The sequence below is a fragment of the Rhamphochromis sp. 'chilingali' genome, assembly GCF_963969265.1.
Source record: "Rhamphochromis sp. 'chilingali' genome assembly, chromosome: 18".
Classification (NCBI taxonomy): domain Eukaryota; kingdom Metazoa; phylum Chordata; class Actinopteri; order Cichliformes; family Cichlidae; genus Rhamphochromis; species Rhamphochromis sp. 'chilingali'.
In genome coordinates, this window is record NC_137945.1 from 15331991 (window position 1) to 15354633 (window position 22643).

General features: G+C 41.1%; 1 protein-coding gene across 1 annotated transcript in view; it reads right to left on the reverse strand.

Annotated features, from left to right (window-relative positions):
• Window positions 1-22643, reverse strand: part of LOC308385708 (sodium/hydrogen exchanger 9-like) — a 62816-nt gene that overhangs the window by 36564 nt on the left and 3609 nt on the right. The window contains exons 3-9 of the mRNA XM_080864823.1: window positions 21460-21537; window positions 21179-21255; window positions 18786-18898; window positions 6314-6419; window positions 3988-4126; window positions 2884-2989; window positions 146-234 (exon numbers count right to left, since the gene is read on the reverse strand). Coding sequence (XP_080720949.1) covers window positions 146-234; window positions 2884-2989; window positions 3988-4126; window positions 6314-6419; window positions 18786-18898; window positions 21179-21255; window positions 21460-21537 — 708 coding nt within the window. The remainder of the gene's footprint in view (window positions 1-145; window positions 235-2883; window positions 2990-3987; window positions 4127-6313; window positions 6420-18785; window positions 18899-21178; window positions 21256-21459; window positions 21538-22643) is intronic.

Genomic DNA, 22643 nt, shown 5'->3' on the forward strand with positions numbered 1-22643 from the left:
CCCGCTGGACAACTGAGCACTAATGGCAATTAATGAGCGCGAACTGCAAATGCTGGCGACAAGAGTCATTCTACACAAACGAGAAGACTAAAAATGACTGTCAAACAAAAGGAAAACAAGTTTCAGTTGCGCTCCGTTAACCCACCTGCTTGATCCTTGCCCTGCCCTCAGAGGACAAGTTGAGAACTGTGTACCTTGCCTGACTCAAGCCGCAAAACATCACTGCCACAATACCTGAAAGATAAACAATACTTCTGAAATGAATGAAAATTCAAAAATGATATAGCCCCCCCCCCCCCCCACCACCACCACCCCCCCAAACATCCACAGCATCTTCTAAATGTGAACATTTACATTTTGTGGACAAAGCTCATAGATGAGAATCCTGTCAACAGCAGGGAGTTGATAATGCGCCGGATCTGATCAGCTGAAAGTATGCAAAACCACTTATATGTGCATATATTAGTAATCAGGATGAGAGAATCTGTATGTTTGGGAGCTGCTTAACACACAGAGGCTTGAGACTTGTCACGCTGAGAATATGGTGTAGGAGGTTCTACCATCACAGGAGGATCATTTCTGAAAAGAGCTTTTGTCTCCATGGTTCAATCCATGTTTTTTTGTTAACAAGCCAGAGATGCCGACATTCAGAAAAAAGTGGGGAGATGAGGACAAAGATAAATTAAATAAAAGCACTGTTAGAGTAATTCATGTAAGCACTGGTTTATAACATCCAAAAATTAAGCCCTCCTGTGTGCAGCCACTCATATAAAAATTAACCGGATCAGACCAGCCCAACCTTGCATCCACCCACTCTCCTGGTTCCAATAAAAATGTGCTACCCAAACCAACTCAAGCATATTTATATATCTGATAAAAACATTTACTTGTCCAGATACATGAGGCTCTGGAAACGATTAAAAAAAAAGTTTTAAAAGTGATATAATCACAATCACAATGTCAGTTGCGTGGGAGGAGATACTAACAAAAAACAAATGCACGACAAGCAAAGTACAAAAGGGAAAGACGTACAGACAGCAGCCTCTGCTCCTAAGACAGAGGGTGGAGAGAGTGATTAGGCTCACAGGGGAGGCTGGTTGGACCAGAGAGCTAGAGTTTGAAGCACAAAGCATGAAAGGTGGGCTGCTGCCTCGCAGGACACGCTTGGTTCATTGCAGAAATTCGATTTCACATTTTAGCTTCCTTCGCATTGAGCGAATAACAGAAGGTGGAAAAATGTGAAACTGCTGCGATGGGTATAGCAATAGGTAGAAGACAGGGTTGGCTGTAATAAATATGGCAGCAGAGACAAAATAGCAGCTGTGGTTCAGACTGCTAAATTAAGCCAGTCCATTAGTCTCTCTTCACCATCCGCCTTTACATCGGGATGCTGACATGGACCTGCACTATGCTAGTTCCAGTAATGCTTGGTCAAAATATACCTCTTAGCATTGTGCAACGCCATCTAATGGAGCACGCCATCGTGGCAGATCTCATTTTGGTTCCATTTGGTTGGGGGCAACAACATCGTCCTTGGTTTACATAACACTGACAGAGATAACACATCACCTGTCTGCTGCATTAAGTCTCTTTCTAAGTCTTTTCCACACAGAGCACTTTGCAACAGATTAGATGCTTCTCATAATGAGCAGTTGTGAGGGGCATAAGATTAATGACAGCAGGGCTCCCTGCAAGGCTGAGGGTCATTAGACACACCCTCACTAAACTCTAGCAATTAACAGAGACAGAAAGAGCCTCGATTACCAAAGGACACCAGGGAGGACTCGCATCAGTCATTGCATTCTTTGGTATGATGTGCTGCCTCATCTCAAAGCGACCATTAAACGCCTTTACCGTTAATGCTGTATAGGGTATAGGGTACCATTCATCACCGAAACAGTAATTTTCACTACCTAGACAACAATATCAGCATTAAACTAGATTTTATAACAGTAAAGGTTTCAGGTCAAAACAAAGTATTAAAACCAGCCCAGGAAATGCATGTAGAAATATACTTCCACTAGAAAACTAGAGGCTCTGAGAATTACCGACTGAGGTTTTTCTGTGGTGCGACTCCCACACTGGGCAGTATTTAAAATGCGCTTTATAAACAGGGCATCTGGAATTTAATGGACAAAGGTCAAGCTTTTTCATTAAAACCATCTTCTCTGCCTCCACAGGCCACAGGGAGCAGTGCCAAGGAAGAGAGAGCATTAATACTAATGTGCGCTAATGTATACTCGACTTATATTTCAAAACAACATTACACCACATCAGTAAAGAAACAGAAGACAATTCTAGGCAGCAGAGTCGAGAAATGGTCTTTTCCAAACATGAGCTTGCAAAGATACGTCATTACTTTGACTTTCTTAAAGAGCAGCCACTCTGGGTAAGGACCTGTAAGTGGTGTCATCTCCAAACTAAAACTACAAGCGTTCTCAGGGAGAAGCAGCTATTTTAAAGTAAGAAGAATAGGACTGGTACTTCCAGTTGTCTGTGATGAGAAGATTCTTGGAACAATGCAAAACACTTTGTTGGTTAAAGAGTGCATCTGACTGAGAGATCACTGACTGTACAGGGAGTGTTGGTTGATTGACAAAAAAACCCAAAAAACTGAATCTTGTATGCAAGCAGGGAATTGTGCAGATGGTCATGACTGGACAGCAGTATGTGCGCACATTATTTCCAGGTTTTTGGAGTGTGAGTGGAAACAGAAAATGCCTTGAAGCCAGTCAAACAGATGCTGGGTGTCACTGATACTGTAGAGCAGTATGCGAGCCAGCGGGAGCAGTTGAGAAGAGACGCCTGAGGGGAGAAGGGCAGCTACCCAGAGCACTGACATGGCCACAGACACACAAACAACATAAGTCACACAGTGTTCACCTGATAGCCCGCAGGCTTCAGCCGAGAGGTAGCTGCTCCAGGACAGCAAGAAGAAGACTGACGTTTCCAGGAGGGGATTTTCATGCAGCCGAGTGAATTTGGTGAGGTGAAATGAAAGTTAAAGATACATAAGATAATCATGAAGTATTTAACACTTTGCATCAGGCCAGGGTTCATATTGCAAATGCAGGACAAATTTCCCACTGTTGCACAAGTGCATTCCAGTGCTACAGTCTGGAGAAACTGTGGTACGCTGCCTGCAAAAATAAAGCAACTGCAAATAGTGCTCAACAAGCCAGGGGATCGCCCATACAGAGTAAACGCGGGCAGTGAGCTCCACTGTCCCACATCCCCTCCGGCAAAGCTTGGGTGCAAACCATAGAGCAATATTTTACACGGTGTTCTGGGCAAAACAGTAGGCACTAGAATTTTCATATTTCTGACAGCCACATAGAAAGAAACGAAGGGTAAGTTTGGCTACTGGAAATATTACAAAGTTAGGCCTGAAGGGTATTTAATAGGCTGCGCTTAAAATACTCCTCGGGCATGCAATAATAAAAATACACCTTCTTAAGCCTGATTGTTTTTGTAATTAATAAGGACAGGTGTGGTTATTAATTAAAAGATAAATGAGCAACTACACATCAAGGTGAATTTCTTTAACAAATAGCAGACACAAGAGCAGGATGCTGCTATGGTTAGCATCAGCAAAATCTAATAAATGCTCACTTTGTGGTTTGCCTACACCCAGAGATTAGTCACTGTAAATAAGAGCTGAGTCCTGGCCCAAACCCCTCATGACACATTCCCATTTTTCATCCTAAAGTCTAATTACTTGAAGATCAGAGAGAAACGCCGGACGACGGCGCAAGTCGAAACTTCATCATAGGCTATTGGCTTGATTGACGACCTCTCTGCAGCCATTAATGTCGCAGGAGCACTTTAGACTTTAGCTGCATCGCTTTTGTTGGTAAAAGTGGTACAGTAGGGGTTTGTTAGAGAAGCAATTATAGTGTTGAGGAACAGGATATACTGCGGCGGATGCTGAGGTGATAATTGAGTCTGGGGTGTAGAGGCAGAGATGGGACGGGATGAAAAGGATATGAGGGCTGTTATTACTGTGAAAATGAGACCTAAGAGGAAGGAGCCAATGAGCACTATGAGAAAAAAAACAAAGGCGTGGAGAAAGGCAGTGGGGTTGAAGATGAGTCCTGCATTCATCTGGGTGTAGGTGGTGATGGCACTAGGAGAAACATGAAGCAAATGCAAACAGAGCCGTTATGGAACAAAAACAAGCCAGAGGCATAATTACAACAGAGACACTTTGATTGCTACAGATGCTGAGAATACAAATTAAAAAAAAAAAAAAAAAACGTTTATGACTCTGCAATAAGAACAGTCATCAGAAATATGACCAACTGGGTTCTTAGTGGAAAACAATGAGCATAAATTTACATTCTTATTATGCTGAGCTAAGTGCTATTTACTGGAGTCATTCCTTTTTTAGATTACATGGTTTCCCTTAGAACTTCCATCTTTTCCCGAAAAAGAAAAAAAATATATTAGGATTTTTTCTTTGTTTCAGAGACATCTCAGTGTAGTTAGTAAGAAACAAGTAAAAAAAAAAAAAAAAAAAAAAAGATGGCAGCATTATTCACACTGCTATAAATATTTACTTTGTGAGAGGAAGGGAGGCCTCCATATGGAAGTCATTGAGTGCAAAAGAGGCCTCACAGGGAGGACAGAGGGAGGAAGAAATTGTGTGCATGTCTGTGTGTGGTGGGATGGAGGGGGTGCCTGTGGTAATGCAAGCCCAGACAAGCGACCAAGAGAGTGGCTGATGAACCAGTCTGCCTTTGTGGAATGACACAGTCTCTTTAGCCGGCAAAGACCCTCCCATGTACTCCCCCGTGGACTTAGATTGTTTTAAATGAAACACAAACTATGGAATCAGCAAAAACGGTAGCAAAGTGGCACTTGTTTTGTTTCCCTGCATTTAATGGGACCCAGAGCTACTGCTCACAGTAAAGAAACAAACACACCGCACACAGCATCTGGTAGCCACTCATATATACTGTAAGTATAAGATGTCTTATACTCCTACTAACATTAAAATAGTTTTGTTTCTGCAATTTCAGTACCATCAGGCTGGAATGAGCAAGCACACATCACAACAGGCCCTAATCTCTATAGCGGGAGGGGAAGAATCAGTCAAGCTATGGTAATGAGCTCAGCATGCTGAAAAGGGGAAATCTATTACCCCCCTCTCCTCCCTGAAAAGAAAGACTCCTGTGGTGCATTTGCCCACTAGTCAGTGATCAGAGTGACCTTCTGGAGACTGTAACTTCAGATGGTTTGGGCTGTTATCCCAGTTGAGATCCCAAGATGTTAAAGCAGGACCTGGCTGAATGGTGGCTGGGTCAGGGCTGCTGGAGCAGGACGTTTTGCGACTGTGAGATGGCACATCAGCGTAAGGTTGAGCTGCTCTGGGAGCTTGTTAAAATTCTAGTGCCAGGACCCTGCCTGGCTCACTAATAAGGGCCAGCTTTGTGCATGGGGCCAGGGCGACCGGCAGGCGAGTGACCAAGTCGAGTGAAAGGAGATGGCATGTAGGCTGGTCACGCCACTCTAAGAACAAACAGAACACTATCTGACTCTTTGTCTGGGAAGAATTGCAGGCTCCCTCCTCCACCGTACAATGTACACAATGCAACAATTTGCGCTCCCCTTCTAGGAATTGGCAAGCATATTTATTCAATTGGAAAGCGAGATGTCAGAATGTCAGGTTCTATATATTTGCATCAGTCTTTTTAAAGATAATAAGCACAGATGTTATCTCTCCTCCTGCTTTATTTGTGTGTCTGCCTGCTTGTCTGTGACTGTGGAGATGTGAGTTTTCGCCCCTCTCTGTCTCCGGCTTGCCATCTGCTTTCACATCTACACGACTAGCTCTGCTCACTAGCATTGTGTAAACAGAGCAGACAATGACAGCAATGTGCGAGGACAGAAGCATGCATAGTTTTGTAAAAAGCTGGAGAAAAGGGGAAAGAATTAAGCAAATGAAATGCATGGAGAATGCATGACTGCATCCTGGCTGCTCTGAGTTTCCAAGAATTTTGTGTTGTATTCTTCCAAAGTCAACATTAGCTATGATAACCAAGTTCGCAGCATGGGACTGTCTCTTTACTCTGGCATTAAGGACCTAAATGAGATGCTGATAGTGCTTGGGGCAACTCACTTATGCAGTTCGCTGCATAGTATTTAAGGGATTGTTGCTGTTTTCCTTAAAGCTGGCAGCACCCACTCAGGCTTCCTTCCTCCACATCCGCCCCCATAATGCCATTTGGAGAAGTCTGAGCACCCACGCAATTAAACCTTGAAATAGATTGCATTCTCAGGGCTTGGAGAAATACTAAAGCAAAATACTCACTGTGTCAGGACGATGGCAACGGCATCATTTAGGACACTCTCGCCAAACAGCAGCATGTGCAGATCCAAGTCCACACGCAGATCTGATAAAAGGCCAAGGACTGAGACTTTAAAAAAGAAAGAAAAACAAAACAGGAGAAGTGTTGCTATTAATGGCCGCAGGAAGTAGAGCAACTTGAAGAGAAAAAGAAAAACTACTCAGTTAATTACACAGCAGAAGTGTCCTCCAGTATCTCCTGTGCTATTACAAAGAAGAGAAAGTACAAGAATTAATAAGTAAGCTGACAAAAAACTACAGTATGACGACAGCAGCGGGATAAAGATTTTGACAACTGGGCAAACTAAGCAAAGATTTGTTCAAGCTAAACAGGATGTAGAAATTACACAATGACTTGGGAAAGATAATATCTATGTTTGTTAATGATACATGAACAAATTAAGCGCAATGCTCATCATAATCTTTTTTCCCCACTGTAACAACTGGAAATTGGAGTATGAAAGAAAAATGCAAAGTTTAACATAAGTGGAACGTTACATTTCTTTGTTTTTTAGGATCCAAGCATTGAGTGATGTGAGGCTTTTGGAGTGCTACACATGTTTGAAAACTCATGAAACTTTACATTATGTGAGTGGGCCTTAGCAAGAGAAAGACCCTTTAAAGTGTAAGTAACCAACATGCGATATTTCTTATCTACATGCATGAAATTATGCAGCCACTTTTAATATTCAATGAAATAAAAACAGATTCTTAGATACATGCGTAAACCCAATAGGAAGCCTACCATTTTTAGTTTCCCCCTTTCCATAGACTCTACTCTACCCAGCTGCCCACCAAGAATGAAATTATCAGTTTTTACGATGTATCCTGTGATGATAAAGGTTAAGCCTTTTGAGTTGTAACCGAATAGTGTGTCATTTTCATGGTCCAATGATGAGTTTGGATGTTTTGCTACAAATTATAAAGTTGTTGTATCTCCAATATAAATACTTCAATCTGCCTTAAACTTCCTATTCTGTTTAATAGTCTCAAACATGACAAGCATTGCTTTTACATTACATTGAAATGGGCAATCTGCATATAGTAATGGTCTAAATCAACATGACATACAGTTACTTGGTGTTCTCTAATGCTACATCATGGACACAATGCATATTGTTTTACAAAAAGAAAAAGTAAATTATTTAATTATTATAATTTTATCATAGTTTTTGGCCTATATTGTGTCACTGGATCAATCACCTATACATTACAGTTATGGGAAAATGTAGACTGTCTTTCAATTCTAAGGTTTTATGTAACTGAACATAACAAATATAATCTGGTCTTCCCAGGACTTAAAGTTTATGGCAGTACAAGTAGAAAAATATTGAACTGAAACATGAAGCATGGCGTGTTTGGAAGGCTTGTAATGTGACAGCACGGCTTACGTTTGCAAAGTTGCATCTGGACAAACCACAAAACATCTGCAACGATAACCTTTGGACAGCTGAGACCAAAGTAAAGACATATTGTACAACAGTGGTCACCAACCTTTTCTGCGCCACGGACCGGTTTAATATCAGACAACATTTTCATGGACCGGCCTTTAAGGTGTCTTAGATAAAGACAAAACAATAAAATGATACCACCAAGACGAAAACAGTGGTATTTTTTCACTGTGTAATTGTGTAACTTTATTAGCAGCGTCCTCCTGAAATGCACCAACAACATTGAGAGTAACATCCTCCTCTCTGCCCCTTAATGCTCTCTGGTTGCTATGGTAACTTGTAAATATTTCTTTCAAAATAAGGCTCACAACTACAACACGGGGGGAAAAAAACACCCAGGGAAACAGAGTTAACGATAAAAACCCTGAAAACCATAAATTTCATACCCGAGCCTCAACTCTCACGGCCTGGTACCAAACGACTCACAGACCAGAACCGGTCCGTGGCCCGGGCATTGGGGACTGCTGTTGTACAGTCCCACGTTTGTTGACAACAAAACACAACACATCGGCATCAACACCATACTCTACCAACTCTCAAGCACAGCAATAACCAGTATTTAAGTTATTGCTTGTAAAGTTGGTTCTTTAAACTACTGAGTCATCAGGCATAGTTTAATAATCTGATTCTACATGTTGACTTAGTGTTTGTTAAATGAACAATGGATGATACAATACAATACAGTTTTATTTATATAGCACGTTTAAAAACCTGAAGGCAGACCAAAGTGCTTCACAGTTATTAGGGGAGAAAGAACATTCAAGTCAATAACAGGGTACAGATCAGGCACTAGCACAGACAGAATGGAGGCACCAATAGACCAGAAGAGTTAAATAAAATTGGTATCAAACCCCAATACAGAAAGAAGGAAGGTCAGATCGTGAATACAAAATATCTACTAAGAAGATAAAAACAGCAGTAAAATTAATAATAAAACAATAAATTTAATATAAAGTTTAAAAAGGGTATTAACTGGTCAGGAAAGCCAGGTCAAATAAGAATGCTTTCAATCTTGATTAAAAGGATTGGATAGAGTCCAAGGCACGAATAGAAGCAGGGAGGCTGTTCCAAAGGTTGGGTGCAGCTGAAGCAAAGGCACGATCACCTCTGGTCTTCAGTCTAAACTTAGGTTGGGCCAGGAGTAATTGATCTGATGATCTTAATGCACGACAAGGAGTGTACAAATTGAGGAGGTCGGTGAGGTAACTGGATGCAATATTATTCAGGATTTTAAAAGTGAGTAGCAAAATTTTAAACTCAATGCGATATTTGATAGGTAACCGGTGTAGATCAACAAGAGCTGGAGTAATAGGATCAGATTTTCTGGCTCCAGTAAGAAGGCGAGCCACAGCATTCTGAAGCTGCAGCCTTCGATGAGAGAAGGCTTGGAGACCACAGTAGAGAGAATTGCAATAGTCTAACCAGGAGGTCACAAAAGTGTGGATAAGTTTTTCCAGGTCCCTGTGTGGTATATAATGCTTAGCTTTAGAAATCCGGCGCAATTGAAAGAAGCCAGATTTAACTACAGATGACACTTGGTCAAAGGAGCTTGCAAAGAAAGGCGTCCGGACTTCTTTAAGTTGCTTGAAGACGTTTCACCTCTCATCCGAGAAGCTTCTTCAGTTCTAAGGTCAAATGGTGGGGAGTCCCAGATTTAAACCTAGTGGGAGTATCCCCCCACAGAGGGACAAAAGGACCCCTGATGATCCTCTAATCGCCTGAGCCAAGGTGTGAAACTGGGTGTGGGTCCCAATCAGCCAGAGTTTCGGGTGAGTTCATTGTGAAACCTGGCCCCACCTTATCATGCAAATTCCTGAGATCAGATGGCCCAGGATGTGAGTGGGCGTTAAGGCGTCTGGGAAGGGAACTCAAAACTGGATTATAGATGGCAGAGAGTTGGTGTCGTAAACCACCGCCTCTGTTCAAAGATGGTCGCTCATAGTGGACATAGATGGCTTCTTTCACTCCTCTTTCAAACCATCTGTCCTCTCTGTCCAAAATGTGAACATTGGCATCCTCGAAAGAGTGTCCTTTATCCTTAAGATGCAGATGGACTGCTGAGTCTTGTCCTGTGGCGGTGGCTCTTCTGTGTTGGCTCAGGCGATTAGAGGATCATCAGGGGGTCCTTTTGTCCCTCTGTGGGGGGTTACTCCCACTAGGTTTATATCTGGGACTCTCCACCATTTGACCTTAGAACTGAAGAAGCTTCTCGGATGAGAGGTGAAACGTCTTCAAGTAACTTAAAGAAGTCCAGACGCCTTTCTTTGCAAGCTCCTTTGACTACGATGACCTGGATGACTGAGAACCTTCACAGCCATACAGATGACACTTGCTTATCGAGCTTAAAGGAGCTGTCCAAGTAGACACCCAGGTTACGTATAGAATCAGAGAGAGAGTTAGCAGCAGGGCAACAAGCTGGTCGAACACCATAACTTCAGTTTTTTTCTCATTTAAAATGAGAGAATTATCTGACAGCCAATCTTTGATCTCTCTCAGGCAATCGAACAGGAAGTGCAGTGATGCTGACAGATCATCAGTCAGTTGACAATAAATTTGAATGTCATCAGCGTAAAAGTGATAAGAAATATTGTATTTTTCAAATATGCAGCCCAAGGGTAGCATATACAAAGAGAATATTAAAGGGCCCAATGGCAAATTAGTTTCAGCACAAACCAAATAAACAAATAGTTTTACAAAAATTACATTCATTTATGCCAAAGTTTAAAATCTCAAACATGAAAATCATGTTTAAATTTGAAATCCACTTACAATATAATTAAAACAAAGTCCAGAACCGTGTCTGTGTGTTTCATGGGCCACATTTCCTGTGTTTAAAAGACATAATATACAACATTGCTGGTTTGCTGGGAGGAGTAGTGAGAGTAGACATATGAAAGACTGAATTTCTTGACATGATTCAGATACACTTAGCCACTCACAGTTACCAGCTGCTACAATTACTTGTATCCTTTTTTTTTTAGAGCTGCAGGTGTTGCTGTTTCATATCATACTCATTTTCAGTGACCGTGAATATACATCGACATACACTCTTTAGCTTGAGGCATTAATACAGTTTTCACTACAGAGAGCGATAACAACTAGGTTACTGGGAATCAGAGGAAGCTGGCTGTGAAAAAAGATAAGATTGTGTGGTGCTTTAAATAAAAGATTAACTCACTGCTAGAAAAAACTGCTACCTGAATATACTGTTTATACTGACCCTGCTGGCAGCTTTGAGCTTGTCTGTCCCTCCCTGAACTTTATTCCGGTTGAAGAGCTTTTGAGCATCTCAACAGGAACCAGACAACTTCAGATCTTTTTCATTTTGAGCTCACAGGTTGACTGATTACTACGCTTCGGTACACTGTGCTTAATTCCCCAATGCGCAGTGTACTTACAGGTTGCAGTGGAGATTTTCCTGCATTTAAATGGATATGTTGAGCATTGAATTATAACTTGTGATGCAAGCTTGGAGCATGTTGAATGTTTAATGTTGAATGCATAGCTCCAACTGGCAGTTGTGGTAAGGGGAAAAAGGGGGAGGATGGGGGGCAGGTTTTACATTAAAGTAGTTATGAAATAAGTAAGACTTGAAGTAAAAGAAGGAAATTTTTGGAGGACAAGTACCGACTCATCTGTCAGACTAAAATGAAAGATTTGCCACAATTATGGGATAAACTCCCATAAATGGGAGAAAATGAAGGTGAATGCAATGACAGCGTGCATGCATGAATGAGCATTCTCCCAAATGGTGAGTTGTAGGGAAATTCAGCAACGCCTTAATGGCTTGTCTCACCACTCTCCCTTTCTCTTTAGATAGTGAACTCCTGACCACTGAGCTTTACTGAGGTGAGAGACGCCTGTCATTCTGTGCCCATTTTCATTGGATTTTTTTGGTGACTTATTGGATATGTTGTCAGTATGCTCTTGGATGAATTATGGAAGGTTGTCCATTACTTTCAGTGTTCTCTATTTTTTACTCTTGTCTTCTCCATCTGTATATATTTGTTTCCTGCTCTTTAACATATGCCTAGCTGCTGGAGCTACTCTCCCAGTCTATCACAGGACTTATGGCTCCTGTTTGTACTGGTACCACTTTGGACCCTTCATATTTGTTTCGGTTGATTCTTTAACCCCTCTCAGTCTTCCTTATAGTGCTGTCACATGGGATTCCCACATCTATTACCGCTGTCCTCTTCTGCTCCTCGTCAACTACTACTGTGTCTGCTTGTTTGGTTGGCAGCTGCTTGTGAATCTGGAACTTAAAATTCCATAAGATCTCTTTTTCTAAACCACTTCTGGTGGTGCGTTCCATCAGTGCTCGAGGAAGTCTGACCCACAGTCAGCACAGATGCTCCTGGACACTATCCTAGGCACTTTTAATTCCCCTGTGTGCTTGTTGATCTTACATATTACAACTACTGTCTGGATTTAGTGGCATCTTTACTGTTCTGTTGCATCAGGTGTGTTCTGACGTCACCATGTGTCACCACCACTGTGCTATCCCTTAGGCCTTTTCTAGTGACTGGCAGTATTTGTTGATGCCAGCCAGTTTCTTTGAATGATACTTCCAATGGATTCCTCTTCATCTTCTGCTATCTGGCACATGTAGGGTTCATTTTTCTATTTTAACCATGGATTTTCCTTCTATTATCCTAAATTGTAAGTCTGACACACATTAATTCTCTGGCCCTCTTTTTTTTGCTCATAGATTCTCAGAGTTCTTGACTTTAAGTTGAATATAGCTGAGGACTTCCCATGTCTTGACATAAGTAGCTTCTATCTCCCCTTCTGTCCAGCTTACTTTAGGCTTTAGGCAATTTGATGTAAGAGCAGAATAGACAGGTGCTGCTGACAATGGCTTCATTCTATTTAGCCATTTCAGTGAACCAGCATTTATAACACCAGGCTATCCATAGTGACCCTGAATGGTTATAAAAGTATGAAAATGAGGTAAATTATATGCTACAATATGACTATTGCAGTCGTCATATCTCAACCCACTGAACGCCAGTGGGCGACCTTTGATTACCCTATTAAAGCACGACTTCACAACTCTCATTAAAGCAGACATTTAGGCAATATCTTTGGGAAAATCGGTATTTAGTTGTGGTTGGTTTCCTTTCATCCTCATCACAGCTCTAATTTGCTCAAGGGATCATGAGCAGGAAAAGAACGGTCCTATATGTCTGCCATCCCGCCTTCTGGTCACGCCACCGTTTTAGTCCTGATTGCTTCCCCTCATTCCCACAATGCAGCAACACTTATACAATCAGTGAGCAGATCCTGCTGAGGTAGATCGGTGAGTCGATGCCTCTTTCACTCCTGGGGTACAGCTTGAAATCATGTAAACCCTGTAGGTGGCTGTATTTGTATCAGCAAGAGAACGGCTCATAACACACACAGATTTTTTTTAAGAGCCTTAGTAAAAATTCTTTATGAGATTTATGAAATCTGGCTTGCAGGAATCCTAATTTCTCATATCATTTGTGAGGAAATTCATATCGGTGGTGAAAAATACTAATAAACTGATTATTTACTTATTATTTAGCCAAACCCGTCTCAACACAGCATCAGCTGACTTGAACTCCACGGTGAGTTTACGAAGAGTAAATATCACATAGAAGATGCTGAGCATATGAATGAGCACATGCACACACAGCATCCTCAGCTCAGCAGGCGACTAAGTGTCGACACTGAGTGACAGGCAGAATACTGACACTGAAGAGATAGTGACATGCCTAGTAGCTCCAGACTTCCAGACACCTCAAGTATCTCCTGCAAGATATCAGCTCTAGAATTGGTTCAATTACAGTAGATTAGATTACAGTGTTTTACATGAGATGCAGAGATAGGTGCACAAACTGACAGACTGATATAAACAGATAAATGCAGGCATCTAATAATGGACAGTAGTAACTGCCAGAGAAGAAGTCAGGCCAGGTTCCAAACAAGGAAAACAAAATTATCATAACAAAAAACAATGTCAGATATGAGGAAAGACAACACAAATGCGGAGTCATAAACATACACATGCAAGGATATGTGCAATTCTGAAGGCCGGACATTATCATATTCAAAACAATAACAACTCCTGGTGGATTAGTATTCCACTTGTTGATTTCAAAATGCAAAAATAGTACTCTGAGTTAGTGATGGAAACATTCTGATGTGGAAAAAGAGCCAAGGACGATTGCTAAGTTTTGCCCTGTGAACACACAGACCAGCGGTGGCAGGACAGCAAGGATACGACCAGACTGACAATACGAGCGGTGGCCAGAGAGCGGCCTCAGGACTTGTTTTGACAGATCTGGCTCTTTGGTGTTTGACAGGTTTAAAGCTCTTTCTGGTTGGGGGAAATCCTTTATCTGGAGAGTGTGGGGTAGGCCCTGGAATAAGGATTGCTCCGTCTCCCTGCTTCCATAATGCCTGGCCGATGACAGTATGTCATGCACTCCTCACACTCCAACACTAAAGGGAAAAAAATAAAAACACCCACCCTCGCCGCACACACTCACACTCACAAGGTGCTGGTTGGCTGTGTTGTCATGGAAACTCCATCCTACAGCTGTCAAGTGTTCATCAGTTTCCACAGCAACACCATAAGGTAGAGAGCCTAGACAATTATTTCAGACATAATACAGTTGAAAGGGTCGAAGGGAGCTTTATTGGGTCAAATTACCCATTGCTGAGTTTTAGCAGAGGCAAAGCTTGCGACCATCTTAGTCAGAAAGCATGGGATTTGCTTGCTGATTTGACCAAATTAGGCAGATATAATACTCAAAGAGATGACGGATTAGGAAGGAGATAACAGCCAACAGGGAATTACTATAATCTCCCCAGCTCTGTAAAAAAAAACACCCAAAACTGAGGCTTTATAACGGTTTCATTTCAAGTTGGACTGAACAAGTTAACTAAGGTTCTCAGTGTATTTCCCAGATGTTTACATCTTTAAAATGCACATCAATTTGTTATGCTTATACTGATAATATAAAAACAACCAACCAAAACTATAGAAATTTAAGATATAAAAGTCACTGCTAAACAGTCACTTATTTCTATGTAAATTAAAGTAGTGCAGATATAGCATGTAAAATATATAAAAGTTATTCTAGATAGGAAGCAAGTGATCTGTTAACAGTTCACAGTTCAGCATCTGGCAAGGGGCTCATGAGTACACATAGCATGGGTAGCTTGCACATCTGTGAAGGCACAATTGATGTCAATTGTATACTGATGCTACACATGATGAACTGAAGGACAGCTGAGCCAAAAATTCTCATAATTTGAATTAAATACTCAACAAAAACACATTAAACATAAACAACACAACTGAATCAACAAACTAAAGAGGTACCACTTTTAACAATAGACAGTATGAGGTATGGATATAGCCACTGTGACATCAGCCACTACACGCTGCATTTTGAAGGTTCATTGTGAACCAGTCAAAGTTAGCTAATGTTAGCATTTAGCCACTGCTATGTTGATATTTTGGACCTAGGGGATTACCTCATATGGATGAAAGAGTGGAGTGTAAATATGTGTGTAAATGTACCCAAGCTAGCAAGCGTGGTTAACAACCTGCATTCTGTTAGCCTTTTTTCTTCACTTTAAAAAAAAAAAATTTTTAAATTCACTTTACTTAGAGAAATTGTCTTAAAAATAATACTCATGGCCCTTTGAAAAAAGAAAAAAGTTATACTGAGGAAACACTTTCTGGCTTTCTCATTGAACACTTGTGAGCTAGTTTTTTCAGGTTTTACTTCTTTTGCAGTGCCAGCTCCCCCATTACAATGTTGTGATGGTTTTCTTTCTCCACCTCGAGCTAAATGCATTTCCTTAGGTAAAACCGAGGAGTGGCAGAATGCAGACTGTTCATAACAGGCACAAGCTGGCTGAATTGAAATGATTCTGACTGACTAAGACTAAAACTGACGGCAATTTTCTGTGTGAAAATTCAATTTTCTTGCCCAATAGCTGGAACTGTCTTTTTTCAACAAGAAAATTCCAAACCACATTCTACATATATCACAAAACAATGGCTTCAATGTGACTGAGTCTGGGCAATGAAAAGAAAAATAAGACAAAGGAAGCCCTGAATTTTTGACTGGATGAAATCCTACATACAGAAAGAATGAAACCCCCCCGCCCCCCCATTCCAAAAACCGAAGGGTTATTAAAGGAAGAGGTGATGCAAGACGGTGGAAATTACTGTTGTAAGTCAGTGTCAGTGCACCAAAATGTGCAACTGGTAAAGTGTTTGTGACATCAAACAATGAATTATTGTATATTATGCACCACACCGGTCACAGAATTCAGCATTACATTACTTGTCTTACTTAGCCTGTTATATATTAATAAAGACTAAACACATACTGTATGTGTGCTTAGTGAGCACCAATTGTGGCCTTCCATGTTTATCTTAATGTTGTACTTCTGCTCCTCTGTTGCAATAACATGCCTAAAATTCTGTGTTTGACGATGCTATGCTGCTGGTATATTGAGCCATACCTATGGTTTGTTTACTTCTCATTTCTCTTTCAGCAAACCAAACTGCGTCCCTACAAACTACATGAGAATGTTCAGTTTGGTCATTGGGCAGATGTATCAGGGCTGGGAGCAACAGAAGCAAATAAACGATGGTTCAGATCGGGGCCTGATCACGTTCACACCATAAAAGAACCGCTCAGGAGTTCATTTGGAAATGGACCAAGACCACCTCCTCCAAAGGCTCTCGGTGCTCATCTCTTTCTCTCTCTCTGTGTGTGTGAGAGTATTTATATATCTTTTTAAAGAGGAAAGCCAAAACGGTAGCACAGAAACAGAAGTCATTCCTTTCAGAAGTTAAGTGAGGGTTTCACTGACCTGCCTCCATCCCTGCAGCTAGAGGATACAGCACAGCAGGTGTTCCACTTTGTGACCTGAACCATGCATTTTATTTTGAGTCTTGGAGGAACAGGTTTCACAGCTATGGTTCTGTGGTGGCTTGTATAGAACTAAAAAGTTTTTTTTTTTTAAAAATCAATAGATGCCAAATGAAAGGAACAAATAGGAAAAGCAAGACTGTGGGCCTGCTTCTTCTGCCAACAAAAAACGATGAATAAAACCCAGAAGAAGCCTCATCTAATGAAACATTAAAGGTGAAATGTTAACAATGAGGTATTGCAAATTTACCTACGTAGATATATGAACAGTCAGCAGACAGACTCTACCTTTCCCAAGTATGAATTTTCACAGACAAGACGTGAAAACGTACATTTGCAGTTTTGAAGAATAGGGCCCTGGATAAGACCCAAATATAATCTCTCTAGGTTTAGAGGTTACTATGCTAATCACATTTTTGACATGTTGAGTCATACTGAGCTGAGCCGTGTGTTTGAAAAGAGGATAATACCAACAGAAAACAGAAATATTCATATGACTTTCTGTAATAGTTATGCCTAAATGCTGCTTTGAAAAACCCTCCACACTTACAGACTTTTTTTTTCTTGAAGACGACGTTCTAAAGAATATCAGATTCATCTAAAGCTCAAAATCTATACTTTGCCTATACCTCTAAGATGGTAATTTCACAAAAACAATACAGTAACATTACTTTAGTGTCCTCAGTGGTAGTTGCAGCGTAAAATCAGCATCCACTTTAAGCGAGGTTGCTTCAGCTCTGCAGCAAATGCTATTACCTATCCCTCCACTTTATTCAACGTAGAATAAACAGGAAAAAAAAAATCAAATCAAGTATTTTGTATCACTTTTAAAACCGCAGCTATATCTCTGGAGTCATCTCCAAGCAGAAAAATACATTTGGGATCAGTCAGATGGCTCACCAATGCCATTGTTTAATAAATATTTTTTAAAAACTCAAATAAAGAGCACTAAAGTTTTGTGCTTTACAGCATATATGTGGCAGTGGCACAACCAGAGAGCTGTCAAGCAAGCAAGGGTTATGACATGATGACACGTCTACACTGTTCTGAGAATCACTACGTCTTTGTCTTACAGCGTAACAGACTGAGCCTGTTTCGGTTGCGTTCGTCCATTTCAGCCTTGTGACTGAAAGTTCACGAGGAAGAGAAATGAACTGGAAAATTCTGACAGCTGCTTCTCCAAAAGTCAGAAAACCAACGCTGCAGAGATGGAAGCAGGTGAGGCATATCTGTGTTTCGGCCATCGGTGCATCACAGTGTGATTCAAATCAAAGCTACAAGCGAGCCGGAGTCGGCAGAGATGAACGCAGCATGGTGTGGCAAAAATAATGTCAATCAGTGTGACAGCCGCACCATAACCTACAGCTCCTCGCTGACACTCACCCCTATCAGCCACTTACCGTATAAATAATTCATTACCAAATGAGGACATTACCACAGGATGCTGTATGACACTCTACATGACTGCTCTTGAGGACCACTGATTTTATTGTGTGTACTCCACTTAGGAGAAAGGTGCACTGAATTTAAAGCAGTTACAGCTACTGAGTGGGTGTTGTGGCTCTGTTCCTGCATATACAGTAGCCTTAGCTGTCAATGTTTTTGTTATACAAAGATTCGTCTGTCAATCTCAATGTTACACCTTGTTACTTAAAACCAAACAAAATAAGGTGTGAAAGAACAGTGTGCACCAGGTTGGACCTTTTGAAACATGTTATCTAATACGTTAACTGCTCAGTGAATCTGCAGTAATAAATAAAAACTCCCCAAAAAATTGCAGAAATGAGCAATATGCAGCTCCTCAAATATGCTCAACACATATGGATTTTATTTCTATAACTAATTTGTATGTATAAGGCAGAGCCTGGTGATGGGCCTTTTATATATCGACTGTGATCAACAGCCAAACATTTCATCTTTTACTTGTGGTAAGAAAAAAAAAAAAGCACGTTTGCTTTACAAATTATAAAAGCACATATGCAAAAAAAACCACAAGATCAATGCTGCCACTGCAAGTGATGAGCTATTAGCAGAAGGTTATTTATAAAGGGTGACTACCTGGATCAGTGGCTGACATAATGGCACCAAAAAGGAGGCAGTGAGTGAGGAAGAATTCTTCTTTTCGGTCGCTCAACAGTACCATCAGTTTGGTGAAGCCGTACATGCAAGCCCTGGGATTGAGGACAAACAGACAGAAGGAAACACTGTGAGGTCATCAGGGAGCGCCAGCCAGAGCAGGTCTATCAGTCATCCCTCTAACCACAGCAGGGCTTCCCCTAGAGTAGTCTGGGTAATGGGGCCAGACGCTACCAGCAGGTGAGTTGACCCGTTTCCAGGCCGTAGCTCCTTTTTACACAAGCGAACACACAAAGCTGCGACTGTGCTGGGAATTTTATTATTTTATCCATGTTAATGCGAATGAGTGTGAATATCCATATGCTCCGAACTCGACCCCACATCCACCTACTAAATGGAACCACCCACGCACGCACACACACCACAAACCATCTTGGGGGTCAGTATCCATCTATCCTAACTGTTTGCATTCTTTTAAGACACTGTTATATACGGTACTCTCCAACATAACAGAACAGCATAAGTGTGTATGTGTGTGTGCATGCACAATGACCTAGAAGACTAAATATAACCCACTAACAGTCTTTGTGAAGGGCACTTTGACAGAAATATAAATGACACAATATTTTTATCAGCTCTGGAGCCAAATACAAAAATAAATCTAGTATTGTATCTCCACTGTGTTATCTCACTTATAAAGAAAAAAATAAAACTGTACACAAAGACTTGATAAAGCGTCCAGTCAGTTCAGCTCCTTAGTGATAACTGATGTATGCTGAGTACTAATCCAGTTAGTGTGGGGCATGCCATAATAATCAGTATGCCAGTGTGTCCTCTGGGGAACCTTTCTGTCCACTGGCATAGCTCTGTCGGTGACAGCACATGACCTGCCCCCTGCAGCCAGTATTTAAAGCACTGTCCTTAGGTCAAGCAACTAAGCTGTGTTATTCGTGTATCTTTAAGGAAGACTTGCGGTTAAGATGATTAATTGTGCATTGTGCGTTTGTGTGTGTGTGTGTTAGACATCCAGAGAGAGACAGAGAGAAAATGAGAGAGTCAGGCACAGAAAAAGACAGGAAGAGGACTGTAAATTGAGACAGAAAGATTCCCACACTCTCACGACACTAACTCCCTATGGGATATGACACACTAACAAGCAGCAGGACTGGCCAGCTCTGATGCCTTAGCATTAAAAATGGAGCACATGAGGCGCCATGAACAAAACCTTTCCTGCTTCCCAGAGGGAACGGGGAAGTTTGACAAATGCTGCTCCAGGTAAAGGAATAATAGATGGAGCAAGGAAGGAAGGCAACATCCTTTAGCCAGTTAATTCCAGGCAATACTTTAAGCACATGACCTTCAAACCCACTTGTTTGAAATGACTGACTGGGGGAGTTAAGATCATTTATACATAAACAGAAAACACAATAAGTAAAAATGACAACTAGTAGAAGCTTTAAAAGCCTATTAAGGAAATGTTAGATGAAATAATGCTGTGGGTTTTGTTTTGTTTTTTTGTTTGTTTGGGTTTTTTTTTGGGGGGGGGGGGGGGGGGGTGTAAATCCTGGACTGTTCAGTTTCTTCTAACCACAAAACGTGTTGAAGTTAAAGCAAGAAAATAACAACTAAGGAATTCTGAGGTTTTCTCACTTGCTCTGTGCAGCAATTAGAGCATCAGTGACAACTGGTTTAGAAAAAGCCTCAAATTCCTTCAGAGTGTGAGAGTGCCATCTAGCTATGTCAGGCTACAATAGCATCAGTAGATATCTGTACTCTCTCCAAAATCAATATTACTTGTGCTGAGTTTGGTGCACTGTAGTGTTATTACAGAAATTTTGATTAGTCGTAGAACCAAAAGCACAGGTGTAAGCACAGGATTTGGCTTATGGGGGCATTTACAGAACACTATTTCATATTACTGGTGACATGTGTTAGATAATGTCCATCAACGTATCCAAATCAGGGTCACGGAGGCATCTGGAGTCTATCCTAGCTGTCACAGGCAAGAGGTTGGGTACACCCTGGAAAGGTCACCAACCTGTCAGAGGGCTAACACACATGACAGACAACCATTCCCACTCACATTCACACCTACAGTCAATTCATAATCACCAGTTAACCTAACCTCAAGCTCATGCATTCTTTTGGGCTGTGGGAAGAGGCCAGAGTACCCAGAGAGAACCAATGTAGAGATGACTTGCAAAATCCATACAGAAAGCCCACATGCTAGATTCAAGCCCAGGACCTTCTTGTTGTGAGTCAGTGCTAACCACTGCACCATAAAGCTATGCCTGAATTGTTTAACCGCATTTGTCTGTCATCTCAGTATTTCTTTTACTTCAGTTTATTTGCATAAATAAACAAAGAATTCTTACCCTATGCACATGCAGCTGATTATGGTACCTGCAAAAGCGTAGGTGAGAACAGATCCCAGGTTTGCAAGGAATCGTTTCTAGAACAACAAATAAAAATTAGTCCAATTAGTAACACTCACAAAACAAACAAGACAACAGTTTAGTAGACATTAAATACATCTGGTGTAAGAATCAGTACAGTGCACCATATGGGAAGTCCTTAACAGATGGACAACCCATGTACATTAAAAGAAATGGCCTTTTACACCCTTTTGGGAGACGTGTCAGGAGAGCAGTCTCACCTGATTAAGAGTGTAAGCTCCATGGAAGATGATGGGTGGCAGGAACAGATTGAAAAGGACCTGCAGATCAAAGGTCTCCTGTAAACGACAGAGCTGCTGTGTTGGTGACTGACAATGTTTCACGGGGAGCAAGAGAGTCTGACTGACAGACAGATTACATACACAAACACACACACAGTTCATTTCAGCAGCCCTGTTTTGGCAAACATGCACCTTTTCTCAATTGTGTTCAAGTACCTGATATCTCCTTTCTTCAAAAAACAAAACAAAAACACAAAATCAAATTTTGTAAATAACAAAAGTGGGATATGTGCTACGTGCATAGGCGTGCCTTAAACCTGCATTCTATCTGAAGGCCGCCAGATGGCGATAGTTTTGCGGCCTTATAGAATTCTACTGGAAAAACACATTCCTGTTGAGATAGCGGGCTCACTCACTCACTTTGGGTCATATCAAATTAGCCTATTGTGGTCATACTGTGCTTCAAAATGGATCTTATCTGAGCAGTAAGACCTGCTCCTTCTCGTCACATGTGTGTTTTTAAAGCCAGGATTATGATCGTAGAAACGGTCATATCAAGCCTTCAAAACAAGTCTGCACAAACTATTACTATCCATCTTTTATACATGTACATTTTCCACACCTGGAAGCAAAGGTTACCAATGAGTAACCCCACCCCTGGGTTCCTCAGTGCAACACTGGAAATGTTGCATAGTGATAAATAATACAAATAAATAATGTTATAATAGACTTTTTTCTAGTTATAGATGAAAATATTAACATTTTAACTTTATGATTTGGTTTGCTGCCCACTATTCCCTCAGTCCTGGTTTTTGTGAAAGTGAACTTAAATCAAAGTATGAGTGAAATACAGTGATTTGCTTTTAATGACCAAAAAGCCTGTGCTGCATGTTGTTAGTTTAGTCTTTATTGTGGCATTAATATTTATACAAGCCAGCTAATGCTGAAGTTTTATATCAGTTTCCAAGCTGTTTAGTAATTATTTCTGATTGTTTCCTATGGCTCACCCTCACTGGCTCATGGTCTACCCCGTGTCACCCCGTTTTAGAAAATCATGGAAACACCCGTGTTCATTCTTATGTACCACCTTTTTTTTCTTTTAACTGCTTCCACCTCATGATATATAGCAAAAGCAGGCTCCCACCTATCTAGATCTGTGTGCT